Genomic DNA, 23,179 nt, shown 5'->3' on the forward strand with positions numbered 1-23,179 from the left:
CCTTTATTTGTAAATGAGTTAAAGCTCTGATTGAATTACAGCCGTTTGTTCAGACACAAAAGCTGCCAACAGAAGCATTTCCGAACTGCCTGCCATCCCGCGTACCTCCGAGCGTGTATGTACCTGTCCAGGAGGCCCATGGTGTGCATGTGAAGAGTGCTATTTACATTGCATGTGTAGAAGCGTGCCGCCAGCCTCATCGGAAACATAGAGCAGTTACTTGGCAATGTAAGGGATATTCCGCCCAAAAAAAACTTCATGTGTCAACGGTTTTAGTGAAGACGAAGCTGAAGAGACGCCAGATAATTGGAAGCATCACTACAGATTACTGCACTCTGTACTGCTTATCCTTCAACTGCTGACAGTGACTCCCTCTAAAGCAGAGGAACTGTGAATGTCCCCAGCTGCTGAGATAGTCCATTCCCTAGAAAATGCAGAACCGGTGTAGAAAACCCAATCCCTAGAACGGACGGACATACCAACATAAGGCTCCAATCCCTAAAAACGGACCGCAAACAAGCCTATGACCCCAATCTCTAGAATGGACCACCAAACCAACATATAACCCCAGACTCTAGAAATAGTCATACCAACACATAGCCCCAATCCCTAGAATGAGCTGCCAAACCGACCTATAACCCCCAATTCTGGAGAACTACCGGCCATTATCCTGGACAACACAGAGAGAAGCTGCCACACTAATGTAGGACCCCAGTCCCTAGAATGGACCACCAAATGACCCCAAATCCCTAGAAGTGACCAGCCACTCTTGTTGATAATGCGGTGAGGCCCCCAAACCAACATATAACCTCAATCACTAGAAATGGCATAAAATCCCAATCTATAGAACCAACCAGCCATTATCCTGGACAACAAAGAAAGGCGCCAAACTGACATATGACTCCAGTCCCTAGAACCAACTTCCAAACTAACATAGAACCTCAACCCCTAGAACCAAACAGCCATTAACCTAAAAATGCAATGATAGGACTGCCCAGGTGGTCCAACAATGGCCCCCATGTGAAAGGTTCCTTTGTCTCATAACACGAGCATGACTGGAGAACCTCCATAGGAATCCAACTAGGCAGGGCCGGCCCTACCATGGGACCCAGGCGGCACTTAGAGAGGGGTGGCCCCCGGCCGCCTCTTCTCTTCTTCGGGTAGATTAAAAAAAAAAAAAAAGAAGAAGGTCCGCGGCCGGCCTGACATGCACACTGCGCATGCGCTGCTCGGAGCACTGCATTCTCCTGTACCATGTCCGCAACCCTACATTCTCCTGTACCATGTCCGCAGCCCTACATTCTCCTGTACCATGTCCGCATCCCTACATTCTCCTGTACCATGTCCGCAGCCCTACATTCTCCTGTACCATGCCCGCAGCCCTACATTCTCCTGTACCATGCCCGCAGCCCTGCAGGGCACTGTGGCACTATAGACAGTAGAAAGCCTGGTGCGCTCATCTGCCCAGTGTCTACTGCTCTGTCCTGCTCTTGCTGTCACTCCGTACACACTCACACTCCTCCGACTGCTTTCATAGTCCTATAGAATGTGGGGGCCTCTTTGAGGGCGTGAATTTTTTTTTGGGGGGGGGGGGGGCAGCATTTCATTCTCGGACCCAGGCAGCACAATGTCTTGGGCCAGCCCTGCAACTAGGGACACCCCAACACTTGCGGGGTGGGAGAGATGGCATGCCACAACATTATTTAAAAAATTACCATACAGAATTTGGTAGTGGAGCTGTAGTTTGGGATTGTGTGAAAGGAAACAGAAGTTGTTCTATAGTGAACACGTCCACAGGCAGATGAGACACCGATCAGACATCTGAAGGCACAGAGCACACACCGGTTTGTTTTCAAATCTGTACTGGGTCAATGTTACAATAGGGCCTCGTTTACACTTGCAGTAGCCCTTTTGGAGAGATATCCATGGGGGGACTGCAACCACAAGTGTAAATTAGGCCTAATACCCTAACTGCAAGACGCCCGGCTCAGGTACAGAGAAATGTATACGTCCCATACAAGTTCACATCCCCTTTCCAACTGCACCCCCACCATGCAGAGATGACCACCCTCTGCAATTTTCATACCCCAGCGTCTGTCACCACAAACCTCCTGGCCTCCACCCAACTGTTTCAGGATGGTATTGACTGTACAGACTTTTGAACTTTTTGCTAAAAGGGAAAAGGACGTGATGTTGCTGCGGGGAGATAAAAAACCATGTTTGAATTTTTACTTTAGTAAAGAGTAACATTTCTCTGCAGGTACTTCAAGAGCCTGTGTGGGTGCACCAATTCACCAGAAATAACTGATAAAATTACAAAATGGATGTTTTCTTCTCTGGCTGTGATGACAGGAAACATTCTAAAATCACCACAAATATCAAAAAAACATTCCACACACAGGTTGGATTTTCCTCACCTTGACCAATTCCCCACTAGATGGGCGCAGGTGGGTGGGAAAAGCGATCCTGAAGACACGGCCCACCATGGCAGAGCTGTCAGGGATGCCGGTTGCAGGGGCCACAGGCTCTTTAGGTTCCGAGAAGACCGAATGCATGGAGGCCTCCAGCTGACCGTCCCATTCTCGGGCTGTGTCCGCAGGCTCGTTCAGCCATGCGCAGAGGGCGGAGGAAGAGGCCACGAGCAGCACCAAGACACTCCTCCAGAGAGAAGGAAGTGCAGCGGCTTCCACATTCATCTTTCAAGTCTTCAGCGACCAACAATCACGCAGGGAAGGCAGCGCTCACTGGATGCGGCGTTCCCCCATTCCAGACAGCCTAAAAGGGAAGAGAAGACAATTGTTATGAGCTACACACATAGCACTCCACCAGCATGCCAGACACAGGTAGTTCCCCTCAGAAAAGCTACAAACATACAGAGAACCCGGCTTATAGATCACACATGTCTTGTCTGACAAAGGAAATGAGCGCAAAGACTCCATGTGTGGAAGAAGACAATTCAGCACAAAATCATATTTCATACCTAAAATTAAAAAAAGGGTAATACACTGGATTTGTTTTTTTTTAATTACATGGACCCCCAGGTGGGTTATGCCCAGGGCTTTTTTTCTCAGAAAATAGGTGCAGGAACTCAGCCACAGTCCCCCCAAAACCCCCTCCCCCCCCCACACACACCCTCAAAGCCGCATCAAATAGTGGCTGTGGTCAAATTTCACTAACAGTGGAAGGGTCTTAAAAGGGGTATTAACCACATAAGCCCCGGAAGATTTTACCCCCTTCCTGACCAGGGTTTTTTTTTTGCGATTTTTTACTGCATGACTTTAACGGACAATTGCGCGGTCGTGCGACGCTGTACCTAAACGAATTTGACGTCCTTTTTTTCCCACAAACAGAGCTTTCTTTTGGTGGTATTTGATCACCTGTGCGATTTTTTTGATCATGCGTTATAAACAACCAAAGAGCATAAATTTTGAAAAAATAACAATATTTTTCACATTTTTTTTATATGAAATCCCCCCCCCCCCCCAAAAAAAAAAAAATGTAAAAATCAAAATTTTTAACATTTTTGGCCAATTTGTTTTCTGCTACATATGTTTGGTAAAAAAAAAAAAAAAAAAAAACCGCAAAAAGCGTATTTTGATTGGTTTGCGCAAAAGTTATCGCGTTTACTAACAAAGGGAAAGATTTCTGTCATTTTTGTTGTTTAACGCGTAATGGCGGCGATCTGCGATTTTTTTGCGGGACTGCGACATTGCGGCGGACAGATCGGACCCTTGACTGACATTTTTTTACACTTTTGGGGTTACCAGTGACATTACCACAGTAATCAGTGCTATACATATGCACTGTTACTGCAAAATGACACTGGTAGTGAAGGGGTTAACTTTTTTTGAGAGGGAGGGGTGGTGTGTGTCCCTAGGGGCGTGATTCTAACTGTGATTGGCTGTGGCTTGAGGTGTAAGAACAGAGATCAACGGTCCTACATAGTAGAACCGTACGATCACCATTCCTACACAGGGGAGAATGACAGGCGGCTTGTTTACATCAGCCGCCTGCCTTTCTCCCGCTGTCAGGGAAGATCGCGAGTGCCCGGCGGACATCGGGTACACGCGCGGGGGCGGGATGATGGGGGGGGGGGGATGTGGGATAGGGGGGGATAGGGGGTGTATGTGACCACGGAGGAGCGCGCCTCCGGCGGCGCGCGCTCGCTCCCCAGAGCCTCACAGGCTAGCGACGTACCCATACGTCACTTTGCCTGCGAGGGGCTGACCGCCGCAGTATATGTACTTGCGGCGGTCGGAAAGTGGTTAAATACCAGGAATGCATTACATACAAAGTGTAGAGTTTAGGGGTGCGCTATGTGCAGAGTTCGAGGATGCATTATGTACAGAGTGCAGAGTTCAGCTGATCGCTGCATATAGATTGCAGAGTTCAGGGGAGCGCAACACACAGAGGCAGAGTTCAGCCTTCTTCCATAGCTGCTTACCTCTGCATTCCCTAACCACATCTCACTTTCACCCCTCTTTGGCTGCGAACTCTGCATGCAACCCCCCCCCCCCCCTTCACTGCCCCTATATTCTCCCCCCCTCCCTAAAGGCTCCACCATCTTCCACCTTACTTTTGTTGTTGCATTAAAGAGGAAGTAAACCCTCCTCTGCAACTTTTACCTATAGGTAAAGTCTATGATAAGGCTTACCTATAGGTACTGTAAATATCTCCTAAACATGTACCGTTTAGGAGATATTTACCTTACATGCAGCCAGTGACGTCACTGGCGCATGCGCTCTGAAAGAACGGCCGCTGGTGCCGTTCCTTCAGAGCCCCGTGACCATCGGCGTGCGCGGGGAGTGACGTCACCGCGGCTCCGGGCCAATCAGATGGCCGGATGCCGCGATCCGGGCAACTTAACATGTTGCCCGTTATAGAGGTAAGCGGGCGGCACAGCGGGGGCTCATTCTAAGGTAAGTATTTCATAATGAGCTAATATGCGATGCATACTAGCTCATTATGTGTTTCTCTTTCAGGTTAAAAAAAAAAAAAAAGTTTGGGTTTACAACCTCTTTAAGCTGAAGCACCCAGCCAGCTCTAGTACCTCCCAACACACTGTAGATGGCTCCACCTCTCTCACTTGCAGGGAGATTTTCCAGTGGGGGTGTCTGCATCTGCACTACACCACAGGCACCTGCATCTCCCTTGTCCCCTTCCTGCACTTAGTGGGAGCCACTTAGGAGATCAGATCTGTGGGAGCCATTTGAGAGACAAGCTGTCACTTGTAAACACAGAAGCTGGATTTTTGTATTTACAAGTGATAGTAGTAGGCAGGAAGCAGAGGGCCTGAGCCAGAGGTGGCAGAATGGAGTTCCACCAAGTTCCAGCTGAAAAAAAGCCCTGGTTATGCCATAATGTGCTAGTATGCACCACCTATTGGCATATTATGGCAGACTTATCTGTCAAATGAAGCCCTCCAAGATGTGCTGTCACCACTCCCGTTGGTCTTGACAGGGTCTCTTCTGTCATCAAAACCCTACCTGTCTGCAACTTTTGCAATTAGGAATTTAATACCACTTTAAATTGGAACTCCAGGCTAAACCTAATTAAACATAAGAAGATTCCCTCCACCTATGTTGACTAGCCCAAAAAAAAAAAAAAAAAAAAGGTATATTCTTAGATATTTTCTGGTCACTCCTGTCTGGTCATGTGATCTGGCTTCATTGTGTCAGCCAGCAGGGGCTGCATGGTAGAGGAGGGAGTGCCGACAACGGATGGGCTGCAGGAGCCTATGGGTGACGTCACCACTCCCATGCATAACCAGCTGTTGTCAAGCACTCCCTCTTGTACCCTGCAGCCTCTGCTGGCTGAAACAGGGGATTACGTGACCAGATCGGAGCAGCCTGAAAAATCGGTAAAAAAAAAAAAAAAAAAAAAAAAAGATATATATTTATATACATATACAAACACTTTGTGCATACGTATACTATGTGAAAAAAATAAATACACACACCAAAAATTTGAATATCATCAAACAGTTAAAAGCAGAGTTCCGCCCCCATCCAAAAATGAAGTCAGCAGTTACACATACTGTACACAAATTGTAGCTGCTGACTTTTAATATTAGGACACTTACCTGTCCTGGAGTCCAGCGCCAAAACCTACTGATTGGTTACAATGCAGAGCCCCACCAGATTTTGTGTGCTCCAGTTTTAGTAAATCTCCCCCAAAAGCGTTTTAGTCCCGGTTCACACTACCGCGACTTGTCAGGTGACTGGTCAGCCTGACAAGTCGCGGTCCATGCAGTGCTACGGGAACCGTTCTAATAGTCGCTCCGACTAAGAAAAAGGGTCCTGTACTACTTCGGGGCGACATCGGAGCGACTTGCATTGACTTCCATTATGTAAAGTCCATGAATGTCGCTCCGAAGTCGCATTGCACGCGACTTCACAGGTCGCCCCCCGAAGTCGGATCGCCATAGTGTGAACCGACACTTATACTGGGACAGTGTGTTATACTGGTACTGGTTTTAGCCATGTTGCAAGTAAATAAATATAAGGTTTTTTTTTTTTTTTTAGAAACAAAAAAAGATACAATTTTACACTATTGGAGTTTTCTCATGGTTTTGCTCTGAGTGGAATGTAGTGAAGACCGAATGGTACAGAAGACGACAGGATCAGAGGAGATCCGGGGTGGATATAAAATGGATGTATAAACGCTGTACATATTTGATCATTAGAAAGGTCATACAAGTCTGGCGAGTTCTCTGTGTGGACACAATGCATGGGAAATCACAATGATTGGAACTGATAGATCACAGTGGTGGAGGAGAATAAATCACAAAGACGTCCACACAGCTGGTCTTCACTTGAAAGGAGTTGGGACGTTTATTGTTACATTTTGTGGACTGTGCCTTTATAGAACATACTATTGTATGTAATGAATTTATATGAACTTTTTGAAGGTATCTATTTAAATCGATACCGGTTTAGAGCAGCCGTTCTCAACCTGGGTTCCGTGGAATTCTGGGGTTCCTCCAGAGGATTTGTTTGTGGATCCTTGAGCTGTGACTAATGGACTTCCCATATGATGGTGCCTGGAGGCAATGCCACTTTGCAGGTCCATTGGCATGACACCAAGGGGCCTTCTTCCCACCGACGTAAAGGGGCCTTCTTCCCACCGACGTAAAGGGGCCTTCTTCCCACCGACGTAAAGGGGCAGTCTTCCCACCGACGTAAAGGGGCAGTCTTCCCACCGACGTAAAGGGGCAGTCTTCCCACCGACGTAAAGCGCCAGTCTTCCCACCGACGTAAAGGGGCAGTCTTCCCACCGACGTAAAAGGGCATTCTTCCCACCGACGTAAAAGGGCATTCTTCCCACCGACGTAAAAGGGCATTCTTCCCACCGACGTAAAAGGGCATTCTTCCCACCGACGTAAAAGGGCATTCTTCCCACCGACGTAAAGGGGCATTCTTCCCACCGACGTAAAGGGGCATTCTTCCCACCGACGTAAAGGGGCATTCTTCCCACCGACGTAAAGGGGCATTCTTCCCACTGGCCACCAATGTAAAGGGGACATGCTTCCTCCACTGTATTGGAATTAACTTGAATTCTGAGACCTGATGGTTTTAAAAAGGTTCCCAATTTGGGTAAAAAGATTGAGAAAAGCTGGAGAGGCTGCTTTGTGGTAGGTACCAAGCTGCACTTTTATAGTAAAGAATTTGCTTCTAGATGGAGCAAAAGTTTAAATAACAAAAATCAGGTCCCAGGTGCCCCCCTACCCCTGGGGGAACAGACGGGCCCATGCGCCCCCCCTACCCCTGGGGGAACAGACAGGGGCCCAGTCGCCCCCCCTACCCCTGGGGGAACAGACAGGGGCCCAGTAGCCCCCCCTAAACATGGGGGGGAACAGACAGGGGCCCAGTCGCCCCCTAACCATGGGGGGGAACAGACAGGGGCCCAGTCGCCCCCTACCCCTGGGGGGGAACAGACAGGGGCCCAGTCGCCCCCTACCCCTTGGGGGGAACAGACAGGGGCCCAGTCGCCCCCTACCCCTTGGGGGGAACAGACTGGTCCGAGTCGCCCCCTACCCCTTGGGGGGAACAGACTGGTCCGAGTCGCCCCCTACCCCTTGGGGGGAACAGACTGGTCCGAGTCGCCCCCTACCCCTTGGGGAACAGACTGGTCCCAGTCGCCCCCTACCCCTGGGGAACAAAGTGATCCCAGTCGCCCAATACCCCTGGGGAACAGAGTGATACCAGTGGCCCCCCCTACCCCTGGGGAACAGAGTGATACCAGTGGCCCCCCCTACCCCTGGGGAACAGAGTGATCCCAGTCGCCCCCTTCCCCTGGGGAACAGACTGGTCCCAGTCGCCCCCTTCCCCTGGGGAACAGACTGGTCCCAGTCGCCCCCTTCCCCTGGGGAACAGACTGGTCCCAGTCGCCCCCTACCCCTGGGGAACAGACTGGTCCCAGTCGCCCCCTACCCCTGGGGAACAGACCGGTCTTAGCTTAGTGTTGACACACACACGTCCAGGCAGGTGTGATGGCCCTCCCCCTCCTCATTGTGATGACATTAAATTGCAGGTCAGTGAGGGGTTACAAGATGAAGAGTGGTGGAGACGGGTGGAATGCCACGAGACGCCAGGACCTGCACTGTGCTCAAAGCTAACATGTTTAGGATCCAGATATAGAAGGAGGGCAGAGATCAGCCAGCGCTGACATTTCAATGGAGCCCATACAGTTGGGGGGGGGGGGGTTGCTGAACTCCGGCATACTTCATACCTACCAACACCGCAACCAACCTGCTTTCCTTTATCACAGCCAACTCCAGCCAAAATTGGGCGAGTGCAAAAGGTGGGACCCTCTGTTGGGTGTTTATTGTTCCATTCAGAACGTAAAAAAAAAAAAATATTTTGGTTCCACTACAGGCTGCGTGAGCTGGTATCATCCATTCAGTAGGCTTGCCAGGATGCAGGCGCAGCCAATCAGATTTCACCCATCTCACAATGCTGAGAAAACTAGATAGAAACATTCTGATTGGCTGCTCTAGACTGATCTGACAGGTGTGTGTGTCTCATACCACCTGCTATTAGCATGTTTCTCAGCATCCGCTATACTGCTGCAATACAGGGAGCAGAGGAAAACACTACTGTACATGACAGAAGAAAGGCAGATGTTGGGGGTGAGGATGCAAAGCAGGACGGCACCATTTTCTGTATAGGAAGAAGTGATAGGGACCAAAACCCCCACTCCCTTCCCCCCCAGGATCACACAACTGTTGGCTGCACCCTATGCTTCTCACCCAGGGACTTTCTATTCTATGCACAACTGATGAAGCTTTCCACACACATGACAATCAGATTGGGCAATCTTTTAATAGGGAACGGAGACATTCTCTGCCTGTCAGTGCGGAGTCCTGCACGCATACAGGCCGACACAGAGCAGAATGTAAATATAATTCTCTATATTAATGTTTGCTCAGAATATGGCAGAGGCCCAGGCTTCCCTTATGTAAATACCAGAGCGCCGGCATTATACATTAACCCCTTCACTGCTGGACGACGACACCCCACACCCACACACACACACCTCACCACACGCCGGGGGACGGAGAGGATGTGGTGAGGACTGAACTTCCTGAAATCACACTTCACCATCACCTCTTCATCCGCGTGATATAGTGGCTTGGTGTCACAGAAAGACATGGGGGACACGGCCAGCACAGTGGAGGAACAGCTATGCCAAGCTTTGAGAGTACGCTCAGAAACCACAGAGAAGAAACCAAACATTTGACGGCCCCATGATTAAAGAGGAACCCTGGTAGTTAAATATATTACCAAAAGCAGCTGCACTTTGTTTCAGAATGCAATACATGAAAGAAGACCGGAAATTATGTGAAGTTCTCTCTGCAGCAGGAAATGACCCAGACAGCGCGCTTCTCCTGTGGGTTCCAGACAACTAACCATTACACACAATGCAATTCTATCCAGCCATGAACCTCCTTCAAAAGTGGCAACGATCTCTTACCCATTCAACTGTAGCCTTAGTGTGTGGGCACTGCTACAGCTCACAACAGTGGTGGTCAACTTTCTTGAAATGGTGGGCCTCAAGTGCAGACTTCAACGCCAAAGGACCACGGTGAGGGAAAGACGGCAGACTACGGCTGGGGGGGGGGGGGGGGGGGAGAAGAGACGGCCCCCAGACGGCAGACCACGGCGGGGGGAGAAAGACGGCCCCCAGACGGCAGACCACGGCGGGGGAGAAAGACGGCCCCCAGACGGCAGACCACGGCGGGGGAGAAAGACGGCCCCCAGACGGCAGACCACGGCGGGGGAGAAAGACGGCCCCCAGACGGCAGACCACGGCGGGGGAGAAAGACGGCCCCCAGACGGCAGACCACGGCGGGGGAGAAAGACGGCCCCCAGACGGCAGACCACGGCGGGGGAGAAAGACGGCCCCCAGACGGCAGACCACGGCGGGGGAGAAAGACGGCCCCCAGACGGCAGACCACGGCGGGGGAGAAAGACGGCCCCCAGACGGCAGACCACGGCGGGGGAGAAAGACGGCCCCCCAGACGGCAGACTACGGCGGGGGAGAAAGACGGCCCCCCAGACGGCAGACCACGGCGGGGGGAGAAAGACGGCCCCCAGACGGCAGACCACGGCGGGGGAGAAAGACGGCCCCCAGACGGCAGACCACGGCGGGGGAGAAAGACGGCCCCCAGACGGCAGACCACGGCGGGGGAGAAAGACGGCCCCCAGACGGCAGACCACGGCGGGGGAGAAAGACGGCCCCCAGACGGCAGACCACGGCGGGGGAGAAAGACGGCCCCCAGACGGCAGACCACGGCGGGGGAGAAAGACGGCCCCCAGACGGCAGACCACGGCGGGGGAGAAAGACGGCCCCCAGACGGCAGACCACGGCGGGGGAGAAAGACGGCCCCCCAGACGGCAGACTACGGCGGGGGAGAAAGACGGCCCCCCAGACGGCAGACTACGGCGGGGGAGAAAGACGGCCCCCCAGACGGCAGACTACGGCGGGGGAGAAAGACGGCCCCCCAGACGGCAGACTACGGCGGGGGAGAAAGACGGCCCCCCAGACGGCAGACTACGGCGGGGGAGAAAGACGGCCCCCAGACGGCAGACTACGGCGGGGGAGAAAGACGGCCCCCAGACGGAAGACTACGGCGGGGGAGAAAGACGGCCCCCAGACGGCAGACTACGGCGGGGGAGAAAGACGGCCCCCAGACGGCAGACTACGGCGGGGGAGAAAGACGGCCCCCAGACGGCAGACTACGGCGGGGGGGAGAAAGACGGCCCGAGACAGCAGACTACGGCGGAGGGGGGGGAGAAAGACGGCCCCGAGACGGCAGACTACGGCGGGGGGGGGGGGGGGAGAAAGACGGCCCCGAGACGGCAGACTACGGCAGGGGGAGAAAGACGGCCTCCAGACGGCAGACTACGGCGGGGGAGAAAGACGGCCCCCAGACGGCAGACCACGGTACAAAAAATGGACAGAGAGTGCAGCCAAGATGGAGAGAGACTACAAACAAAGATAGAAATGGTCACAAACTGCAGACATGATACAAGAGATGCTTAGAGACTGGGGACACGCTTCAGGAGATAATGACTAGAGACGCATTACATAAGACTGTTTAAAATCACGGCTATCACAGGGCAACAGAGAAGCACATTAGGATCGGTAGTGGCCCTAAGGGCTGCACAAAAAATGCCAGAGCCGCATGCAGCCCCTAGGTCACAGGTTGGGCACCAGGGGCTTACAACTACATAAGAAAACGAGTGCACATAACCTGCTGTGATGTTTATTAGCCATTCCCCACTGAGATCTGCATCATACACAACGGTCACATGACCAGAATACACACTGATGTTAAAGGAAATATGTTGCATGATAGGTGCCTTGAATAGAACTGGATACCTCGCCCAGATCACAGATAACCTAAAACTTCAGAGTGGCTGATGTGACATATCTCCATTCTAGTGCAGCGGGATGAGGGAGACCACCGCACACTGCTAGCGAACGTCAAACAAAGAACCACAGACAGCAGACTGCTTGTCCCAAAAAACCACGCCTGCTCAAGGAACCAAACACCTTGTCACTGTAACGCTGTCCATTCTGCTCCTCCAGGTCCCAGCAGAATTTCAACATTTATTTTTTTGGGGATCCAATCTGCGGACAGCCAATCACTGCCACATGTACTGAGGGGGGTGGAGAGAAGCATGCTGCCAGGGACATAAACTCCCATGTTATAATTGGCCAGAAGGGTGCGGCGAGGCCTTGGCGTCGGGCTTTGCTCACTCTTTAATAGAAGGCGGGGAGCAGCTATTTTTACAGCGGAGGCTCCTCTTACTTTCCCATAACTCCTGGTTATATTTAGTGTAACTAACATGCCATCCCCACCATCCACCATCCCAATTTTCTACACAGCTCATGTAAGAGGTGCATTTTGGGGTGCTGCAACACCCGAAGTCTGCAGCAACACCCGAAGTCTGCAGCAACACCCGAAGTCTGCAGCAACACCCGAAGTCTGCAGCCTCCCTGTGCTAAAGGGGTCTTCCGCAGTGAACTGAGCAAACTTGCTTCTAATTTAAAACACACATTAAAGTGACTACTGCTTCAACAAGCTGATCTGATGAGTTTTTGATGCATCAGTGATGATTTTTTTGAAGCTTGGCAAATGCTCTGCGTGTGTTCATTTTCGATTTGTTTTAAAGGGGTTCAGTAATACCCCTGTTCAGCAGATCCCCAGATCATTGGCCCCGCTCATCGGTAACAACCAGCTCTGCCGATCCCCCCCGCAACAACCAGCTCTGCCGATCCCCCCCGCAACAACCAGCTCTGCCGATCCCCCCCGCAACAACCAGCTCTGCCGATCCCCCCGCAAAACAACCAGCTCTGCCGATCCCCCGCTCATCCATAACAACCAGCTCTGCCGATCCCCCGCTCATCCATAACAACCAGCTCTGCCGATCCCCCGCTCATCCATAACAACCAGCTCTGCCGATCCCCCGCTCATCCATAACAACCAGCTCTGCCGATCCCCCGCTCATCCATAACAACCAGCTCTGCCGATCCCCCGCTCATCCATAACAACCAGCTCTGCCGATCCCCCCGCTCATCCATAACAACCAGCTCTGCCGATCCCCCGCTCATCCATAACAACCAGCTCTGCCGATCCCCCGCTCATCCATAACAACCAGCTCTGCCGATCCCCCGCTCATCCATAACCACCAGCTCTGCCGATCCCCCCCTCATCCATAACCACCAGCTCTGCCGATCCCCCCCTCATCCATAACAACCAGCTCTGCCGATCCCCCGCTCATCCATAACAACCAGCTCTGCCGATACCCCGCTCATCCATAACAACCAGCTCTGCCGATACCCCGCTCTTACGTAACAACCAGCTCTGCCATCCCCAGCTCTTACGTAACAACCAGCTCTGCCGATCCCCAGCTCTTATGTAACAACCAGCTCTGCCGATCCCCAGCTCAGTAGTAACACCCAAGCTCCGCTGATCCATCTCTGTCTCAGGTCCCTGCTCACTTCCTGCTAGATTGCTCCCATATTGCTCACCACGTGACATCTGCTAGTTTCTTCTGCTTCGATCCCCCAGCTCTGTTTATCCCTAGCTGCTCAGTCCTCTCTCTCCACTCACCTTCTGCTATAGCGTTCCCACGCTGGCCAGAACGAGTGCTGTCTGCTAGTTGCTCCTCTCTGGTCCAGAACCCACTAAAGCCCCGTACACACGATCAGATTATCGAACAATCTTTTGTGGCATGCTAGTCTGATGTGGAAAGTGAAGAGGTTATTTTCATACAAATTTTCCCGTACAAGTGATGTCATGTGTTGGATTGCTTTCTATGTGTTCTTTCGTCTCTGAGCATGCCTAGTCTTGCTCTTGATTTTTTTCCGTCGAAATCTGTACTAATGAGACGAAAATCGGACGTTGTATTACGGACGACAAAAATTTTATAGCCTGCACATCAGGATTTTGTCAGCCGAAAAGTCGGAGTTGGCTGTCGAAAGCACCATACTAACAATCCGAAAATCGACAGATCGGTCGTCGGACGAATTTTCCCTACAGATTTTCTTATGTGTATGGGACTTAAGTTTCCTGCTGCACACCAGATGTGACGTCTGCACCAAATACTCCCAGGATATACACACAAACCCGATGTGACTACTGATGTCTTTCTGCTTCGCTTGTTGATTTCCCAGTGCATCCTGGGATCTCTCATACCTCCAAAACAAAGCAGAGCAGAGTTATTTCTGAATAGAGGACCATCAAATGCTACAGGTGCTGTTAGTGAGCGTGGTCAGACTTCTATGGAGGCTTTGGAGACGCTTTGAAGCACTAAAATCGACACGGAGTAGAATTGTTGATGCAAGCCGAAGCCAGGACCAGGGCAGTAAGGTAAAAATTGTATTTAGTGACAGGGGCTTTGATTGGCCTTCAAAGGGCTTTAAAAAAAAGCATATCCAATGCCACATTTTAAACCCTACTGTAAGGTTAGATCTGTGCACTGTAACCAATTGTGGAGTTCAAGATGAAGGACTGTAATCCGAAAAGAGTGCCGTGTGCTTACTGATGTGCACCAATCACCTCTCTACACATGAAGGTTTTAATAAAACCCCCCAATTGGTGCCTGAATGCTCCGTCATCCTCTCGGAGTTGCGGCGCGAATCAAAGCTTGGCTGTGATAACAGAGTTGAAGAGATAAGAACCGGCTTTATTATCACAAGAAATAACAGATAACTACAATTAAATTTGGCTGTTTCCTACCCTCCCCCTCCCTTCCCAAGATCCAAATATTATCTCGGCTCGTCTGACCTTGAGTATTATTGGCACACATTAAGGGATATGACATAACCCGGATTCCTGCATGGTACATGGAAGACCTCCTGTCTGAAGCGGAAAGCAACAGGCTCGCACCAAGGCCTGGTCTATGCGGGATTTCTGGAAGTCTGACCAGAGGGTGTCCATTAAACGTCAGCGAGCTCCACAATGACTCTTTTCCTTATGACTGAATATTTTCTGGACATTTTCAGGGCTTGCTCTGCCGGGTCCAGGACACGCCACCGACGCGATGGCCTATCTGGCAGCTTGGAACAGACTTTGGACACGTGGAGAGTGAACATGCTGGAAGGGACGAGGATTCCCATCTGGACCCAACATGAGATTAAGGCGGCGAGAAAAGGACATTCTCTGCAACAGAACTACAAGTCCCAGAACACCCAACTGAAACCAAGGATCTGCCACAAGGCCAGGATTACACCCACCCAGAAAGAGAACTGGTCACAAACCAAAATCAGAAAGAGACAAGATAGCGCCCCCACCTGCCCGCTTGGTACTTTGTTCAGTTGTCCAAACACAGACCAGATGGGTGCAAAGCATGTGCAATACACCACAGCCAATACAATGCTATCTGGAGTCATGAGATAGATCAGCAACCCCCCCACCCCAAACATAGGCTTCTGCTGGGGGCAGTACAGACAGAAGAGAATAGTGGGGGCACTATACCAGACTTTGCAGAGAGGAGCCAGCAGGGGGCAGTACAGGCAGGAGAAAAAACAAGAAACCAAAAAGGAAAATATACCAATATATAGAGCGGCACCTACTGGGGGCAACAGGCAAAAAGAGAACAAGAGAAGAAGAGGAAAAAAAAAAAAAAAATTATATACATTATATATATATATATATATATATATATATATATATATATATATATATATATATATATATATATATATATATATATATATATATATATATATATATGGGGGGCCCCTCTGTATATTGGTTTATCACCCCTTGTATTATCCTCTGTACTGCCCCTGTTTCCTTCTGTAATAAAAAAAAAATTATATATTTATATATATATATATATTATACATATATACACACATATATACACACATATATACACACACACACTTTTTTTTTTTTATTACAGAAGGAAACCTGCAGGGGCAGTACAGAGGATAATACAAGGGGTGATAAACCAATATACAGAGGGGCACCTGCTGGGGGCAGCACAGAGGAGAATATTCCAATCAGTATACAGAGGGGCATCTGCAGAGGGCAGTGCAGACAGATAAAAATAACTATATTTTAATATACAGAGGGGTGCACCCGTAGGGGGTATTAAAGACAGAGGAGAACAACAAAATGAAATTAATAATGTACATAGAAAAACCAGCAGAGGGCAGTACAGAGGGAAACAGTAAGGGGTGGGCGGGGGGATGTAATAATATACCTAAAAGATTATATAGAGGGGCACCTGCAGGGTGCAGTATAGACGAATGAGAAAACAGGGGACAATATAACAATATCCAAGGGGGGAGGGGACCACGGAGGAGAATAGTGTGGGCAATATACCAATCAGACTTTACAGAGGAGCACCTGCAGGAGGCAGCACAGACAGAAGAGAATAGTGGGGGAAATATACCAATCGTACTCAACAGAGGGGCACCTGCAGGGTGCAGTACAGAGGAGAATAGTGTGGGGGGGGGTCAATATACAAACCATACGTAACAGAAGGACACCTGCAGGGGGCAGTACACATGGAGGAGAATAGTGGGGGCAATATACCAATTATACTAAACAGAGGGGCACATGCGGGGAGCAGTACAGAGGAGAATAGTGGGGGGGGGGGGGGGGGGGGAATATATTACTCATACAAAACAGAAGGGCACCTGCAGGGGGCAGTATAGACAGAGGAGAAAACAAAGGACAATACACCCATTTACAGGAGGGGCAGGGTACATGTTGCTCTGGGATCCCTGGGCAGGAATCCTTCTGTGGCACGTTATCCAAATGATCATAAACCATTTCAGGTGGGAAAAATCTCATTTAGTCGCCAATCCTATCTATAAAAAAAAAAAAAAAAAAAAAAAAAAAAAAAAAAAAAAGAAGAACGGCAGCTGGCGTACAACCCCCTTCTCACGGGTACCCCCCCCCCCCCAACTTTAGCATGTGCCACTTTCTAGACTGGACTGACTGCCTCTTGAATGCCCGGGGGGGGGGGCATTTCACTCCCACATCCTGTGTCTGAGGTCCCTGCATGTTAGATTTAGGATCTATAGAACACCACCTAACCTGCATCGCCTATCGCTAAGATCACAGAACTGATGCAGAGTACAGGGCCAGCCTGGGGTTTTCCAGCACGCTGGTCATTCACGTTGCAGGAGAAGACAGTACAGTATTTTATCTGCACGGTGAGTCAGAGGCCGACATCTGCCCGCCAGATCTAAATCCCAGGCCAACAATGGGATCGAAGTGTGAAAAGTCATGTGTACGTGAGAATGTAAATATGCGTCAGCAAACGTAAAATAGGTCCAGAAAGGAAAGCAGAGTCCTCCAGTATCCTCAGCATGTGTACAATATATACATATACCTAGATTGTAAGCTCTAACGAGCAGGGGCCTCTAATTTCTCCTGTATTGAATTGTATCGTAACTGTATTGTCTTCCCTCACATTGTAAAGCGCTGCGCAAACTGTTGGCACTATTATATATATATATATATATATATATATATATATATATATATATATATATATATATATATATATATATATATATATATATACACACACACACACACACACACACACACACACACACACACACACACACAGTCACATGACGGTGAAAGTGCAGCTAAGGAAGGTGATTAATGTGACGAAGGGAGGGGGTGACATTCCTTCACACACAGTCGGGGACAATGGAAGACATTTGCTCTGTCCTCCAAAACGCATGGACAGAGTGGCTTTGCCGGCAGGGCACCCCAAGGAGATTCGCACACAGCACAATACAGTCCATGCCATGAGGTCACTCATTGTCGCATGACCCCCTACAACGCGGGCCACCAATACACATCCAATCACAGTAAACCTACAAACTCTTCATATCTGAGATGACTGGGTTTTACATTAATGGAAATGCCCCCGATTTCCCCCAATTGGACTTCCTTTATCCACAATCAGTCATTGATGAACCACCTAAACCAGGGGTCTCCAAACGTTCTAAACAAAGGACCTATTTACTGTCCTTCAGATTTAGATTTTAGGGGGGGATGGACTAGGCCATTGGAAGTAGAAAATGTCAGTTGGCGTAAACAAATGCCCATCCTTGGGTGCCGTTGGGAGAAACGACAACGCCCCATCCTTGGGTGCCGTTGGGAGAAACGACAACGCCCCATCCTTGGGTGCCTTTGGGAGAAACGACAACGCCCCATCCTTGGGTGCCATTGGGAGAAACGACAACGCCCCATCCTTGGGTGCCATTGGGAGAAACGACAACGCCCCATCCTTGGGTGCCTTTGGGAGAAACGACAACGCCCCATCCTTGGGTGCCATTGGGAGAAACGACAACGCCCCATCCTTGGGTGCCTTTGGGAGAAACGACAACGCCCCATCCTTGGGTGCCATTGGGAGAAACGACGACGCCCCATCCTTGGGTGCCATTGGGGAGAAATGACACCCCATCCTTGGGTGCCATGGGGGGGGGGGAATTATGTCCCACTGTTGGTGTCAGGGGATGAAATATTGCCCCAAGGGCCAAAAAAAAGCAAGCAAAGGGCCACATATGGCCCACGGGCCGCAGTTTGGAGACCACTGACCTAAAACGATGACACAATCTGACACACATTCTCTCATGCCTTAATTTAGGTTGGAGCTCCTGTGGGTGTGACGGGATGGAAATCTTCTCACCGCAGAATGAGGAATGTCAGACCTCCTACCCGACCGCTATTTAATGAAACCCACAAGATCTGTATTGGAGTCCCGTCCATAAACGGTCGCTCACTGTGCACACGGTAACTCTGGGGCTACAAGGCAGAGTTTAGTCCCCGACTCCAGCAAAATATCCTAGTTTTGGACAGAGTAGGGAGGTGGGGGGGGGTTAAACCTCTGACAGATTCGTATTGCAGTCAGCAGTGTCTTTCAGTTCCAGTGACCTCTGGCCCCATTTCTGTGCCCTGGTGTCATAAGCACAGAATGTGAAAGGAGTTACATTTTGGCTATAATCACATACAGGTGGTTGCAGTCCTGGTAAATGGAATCTGTCAGCATTCAGGACATTTCCAGGAACCAAGCATAGGCAATGAGGATTTAAACAAATGCATTCTCCTGCATTATTAGGAGAGGTGTAAAATCTGCTGGGAAAAGGGGGGGGGGAATAATGAAAACACAATGTCTTATCCTATAGGTCGTTTATCAATCCGATGCTCACATAATGCGCTGTGATGTTTCCGTTCCCTTCCAAAATCTGCTGTGAATTGCGATCAGATAGATTTACATATCAGTGAAGTCTCCAGCCTCAGGCGGGGGGCGGCCTCGCTACTCAACACACATTACAAACATTCGCCTTCAAAGTCGACGAGATATCAGCAGAGTTGGCCCAGAGAGCGGTCAATAAGATGGTGCGTCCATCGCTGCAGAGGATGCAAAGAGTGTTACTAACAGAAGACAAAGCTGTGCTATAGTATAGGTTCAATTGTCACCTGTGTGCAGGTTGCAAGGAGGGTGGCGGTGGTGGTTGGTATCAAGGATTGGAGACAAAGGCCAGGGGAGGAGCTGGTCAAAGTTTAGATGATGAGGCAGAGCATGAGGACTGGAAGCACCTGAGGGCAGGAGCCCAGGGAAGGGGCCAGAGGTCTGGCGAGGGCAGGAGCCCAGGGAATGGGGCCAGAGGTCTGGCGAGGGCAGGAGCCCAGGGAATGGGGCCAGAGGTCTGGCGGGCAGGAGCCCAGGGAATGGGGCCAGAGGTCTGGCGAGGGCAGGAGCCCAGGGAATGGGGCCAGAGGTCTGGCGAGGGCAGGAGCCCTAGTTAGATGATGGGGCAGAGCATGAGGAATGGAAGTACCTGAGGGCAGGGGCCCAGGGAGGGGGCCAGAGGTCTGGCGAGGGCAGGAGCCCAGGGAAGGGGCCAGAGGTCTGGCGAGGGCAGGAGCCCAGGGAAGGGGCCAGAGGTCTGGCGAGGGCAGGAGCCCAGGGAAGGGGCCAGAGGTCTGGCGAGGGCAGGAGCCCAGGGAAGGGGCCAGAGGTCTGGCGAGGGCGGGAGCCCAGGGAAGGGGCCAGAGGTCTGGCGAGGGCGGGAGCCCAGGGAAGGGGCCAGAGGTCTGGCGAGGGCGGGAGCCCAGGGAAGGGGCCAGAGGTCTGGCGAGGGCGGGAGCCCAGGGAAGGGGCCAGAGGTCTGGCGAGGGCGGGAGCCCAGGGAAGGGGCCAGAGGTGTGGCGAGGGCGGGAGCCCAGGGAAGGGGCCAGAGGTGTGGCGAGGGCGGGAGCCCAGGGAAGGGGCCAGAGGTGTGGCGAGGGCGGGAGCCCAGGGAAGGGGCCAGAGGTGTGGCGAGGGCGGGAGCCCAGGGAAGGGGCCAGAGGTGTGGCGAGGGCGGGAGCCCAGGGAAGGGGCCAGAGGTGTGGCGAGGGCGGGAGCCCAGGGAAGGGGCCAGAGGTGTGGCGAGGGCGGGAGCCCAGGGAAGGGGCCAGAGGTGTGGCGAGGGCGGGAGCCCAGGGAAGGGGCCAGAGGTGTGGCAAGGGCGGGAGCCCAGGGAAGGGGCCAGAGGTGTGGCAAGGGCGGGAGCCCAGGGAAGGGGCCAGAGGTGTGGCAAGGGCGGGAGCCCAGGGAAGGGGCCAGAGGTGTGGCAAGGGCGGGAGCCCAGGGAAGGGGCCAGAGGTATGGCAAGGGCGGGAGCCCAGGGAAGGGGCCAGAGGTGTGGCAAGGGCGGGAGCCCAGGGAAGGGGCCAGAGGTGTGGCAAGGGCGGGAGCCCAGGGAAGGGGCCAGAGGTGTGGCAAGGGCGGGAGCCCAGGGAAGGGGCCAGAGGTGTGGCAAGGGCGGGAGCCCAGGGAAGGGGCCAGAGGTGTGGCAAGGGCGGGAGCCCAGGGAAGGGGCCAGAGGTGTGGCAAGGGCGGGAGCCCAGGGAAGGGGCCAGAGGTGTGGCAAGGGCGGGAGCCCAGGGAAGGGGCCAGAGGTGTGGCAAGGGCGGGAGCCCAGGGAAGGGGCCAGAGGTGTGGCAAGGGCGGGAGCCCAGGGAAGGGGCCAGAGGTGTGGCAAGGGCGGGAGCCCAGGGAAGGGGCCAGAGGTGTGGCAAGGGCGGGAGCCCAGGGAAGGGGCCAGAGGTGTGGCAAGGGCGGGAGCCCAGGGAAGGGGCCAGAGGTGTGGCAAGGGCGGGAGCCCAGGGAAGGGGCCAGAGGTGTGGCAAGGGCGGGAGCCCAGGGAAGGGGCCAGAGGTGTGGCAAGGGCGGGAGCCCAGGGAAGGGGCCAGAGGTGTGGCAAGGGCGGGAGCCCAGGGAAGGGGCCAGAGGTGTGGCAAGGGCGGGAGCCCAGGGAAGGGGCCAGAGGTGTGGCAAGGGCGGGAGCCCAGGGAAGGGGCCAGAGGTGTGGCAAGGGCGGGAGCCCAGGGAAGGGGCCAGAGGTGTGGCAAGGGCGGGAGCCCAGGGAAGGGGCCAGAGGTGTGGCAAGGGCGGGAGCCCAGGGAAGGGGCCAGAGGTGTGGCAAGGGCGGGAGCCCAGGGAAGGGGCCAGAGGTGTGGCAAGGGCGGGAGCCCAGGGAAGGGGCCAGAGGTGTGGCAAGGGCGGGAGCCCAGGGAAGGGGCCAGAGGTGTGGCAAGGGCGGGAGCCCAGGGAAGGGGCCAGAGGTGTGGCAAGGGCGGGAGCCCAGGGAAGGGGCCAGAGGTGTGGCAAGGGCGGGAGCCCAGGGAAGGGGCCAGAGGTGTGGCAAGGGCGGGAGCCCAGGGAAGGGGCCAGAGGTGTGGCAAGGGCGGGAGCCCAGGGAAGGGGCCAGAGGTGTGGCAAGGGCGGGAGCCCAGGGAAGGGGCCAGAGGTGTGGCAAGGGCGGGAGCCCAGGGAAGGGGCCAGAGGTGTGGCAAGGGCGGGAGCCCAGGGAAGGGGCCAGAGGTGTGGCAAGGGCGGGAGCCCAGGGAAGGGGCCAGAGGTGTGGCAAGGGCGGGAGCCCAGGGAAGGGGCCAGAGGTGTGGCAAGGGCGGGAGCCCAGGGAAGGGGCCAGAGGTGTGGCAAGGGCGGGAGCCCAGGGAAGGGGCCAGAGGTGTGGCAAGGGCAGGAGCCCAGGGAAGGGGCCAGAGGTGTGGCAAGGGCAGGAGCCCAGGGAAGGGGCCAGAGGTGTGGCAAGGGCAGGAGCCCAGGGAAGGGGCCAGAGGTGTGGCAAGGGCAGGAGCCCAGGGAAGGGGCCAGAGGTGTGGCAAGGGCAGGAGCCCAGGGAAGGGGCCAGAGGTGTGGCAAGGGCGGGAGCCCAGGGAAGGGGCCAGAGGTCTGGCAAGGGCGGGAGCCCAGGGAAGGGGCCAGAGGTCTGGCAATTGCGGGAGCCCAGGGAAGGGGCCAGAGGTCTGGCAAGGACAGGAGCCCAGGGAAGGGGCCAGAGGTCTGGCAAGGGCAGGAGCCCAGGGAAGGGGCCAGAGGTCTGGCAAGGGCAGGAGCCCAGGGAAGGGGCCAGAGGTCTGGCAAGGGCAGGAGCCCAGGGAAGGGGCCAGAGGTCTGGCAAGGGCAGGAGCCCAGGGAAGGGGCCAGAGGTCTGGCAAGGGCAGGAGCCCTAGTTAGATGATGGGGCAGATCATGAGGACTGGAAGTACCTGAGGGCAGGGGCTCAGGGAGGGGGACAGAGGTCTGGCGAGGGCAGGAGCCCTCTGGAGTTCGGGGGTGGTTTCTGTCAAGAGGGCAGAAGGCTAATGGGGCCAAGGTGGGGGTTTAGAAGAGTGGAGAAAGATGCGGGGGGGGGGGGGCTAGTCGAAAGTTGGATGGATGGTCGGAAAGGGGAGAAATATGAAAAGACAGAAAGCCAAGGGGGAGCCCTAAAGGACTGTAAGCACCTGGGGCAGAATTCCAAGAGGAGGGGGGGGGGTGAGGGGTCTGGCAAGGGCAGAAAGCCAGGGAGGTGCAGATGTGGGGAGATTGGATGGAGACCTCAAGGGGACAGAAGGCTGAGGGGGATATAGTATAGGTTGGCTGGCACTTATATGCAGGTGAAAAGGCGGGCGAGGGAAGGAGGCAGAGAGATTACGGGAGAGATATGGGGAGGGCAGGAAGCCAAAGGGGAGCCCTGAGGACTGGAAGCACCTAAGGGCAGGAGCCTAAGAGGAGGGGGCAGGGGTCTGGCAAGGGAAGGAGGCACAAAGGGTTACTATAGTATAGGTTGGCTGTACCCTATAGGCAGGTGATAAGGAGGCTGAGGGCAGGAGGGAAAAAGACCACAGGAA

General features: G+C 53.2%; 1 protein-coding gene across 2 annotated transcripts in view; it reads right to left on the reverse strand.

The window, feature by feature from the left end:
• DAG1 (dystroglycan 1) overlaps nt 1-23,179 on the reverse strand; it is a 143,855-nt gene that overhangs the window by 13,872 nt on the left and 106,804 nt on the right. For both annotated transcript variants that reach the window (XM_082265339.1, XM_082265338.1), the window contains one exon: nt 2,418-2,775. In XM_082265339.1, the coding sequence (XP_082121465.1) occupies nt 2,418-2,696 (279 nt within the window). In that variant the 5' untranslated portion in view covers nt 2,697-2,775. The remainder of the gene's footprint in view (nt 1-2,417; nt 2,776-23,179) is intronic.

This window comes from Pelophylax lessonae, assembly GCF_965119305.1.
Source record: "Pelophylax lessonae genome assembly, chromosome: 8".
NCBI classification, from domain to species: Eukaryota; Metazoa; Chordata; class Amphibia; order Anura; family Ranidae; genus Pelophylax; species Pelophylax lessonae.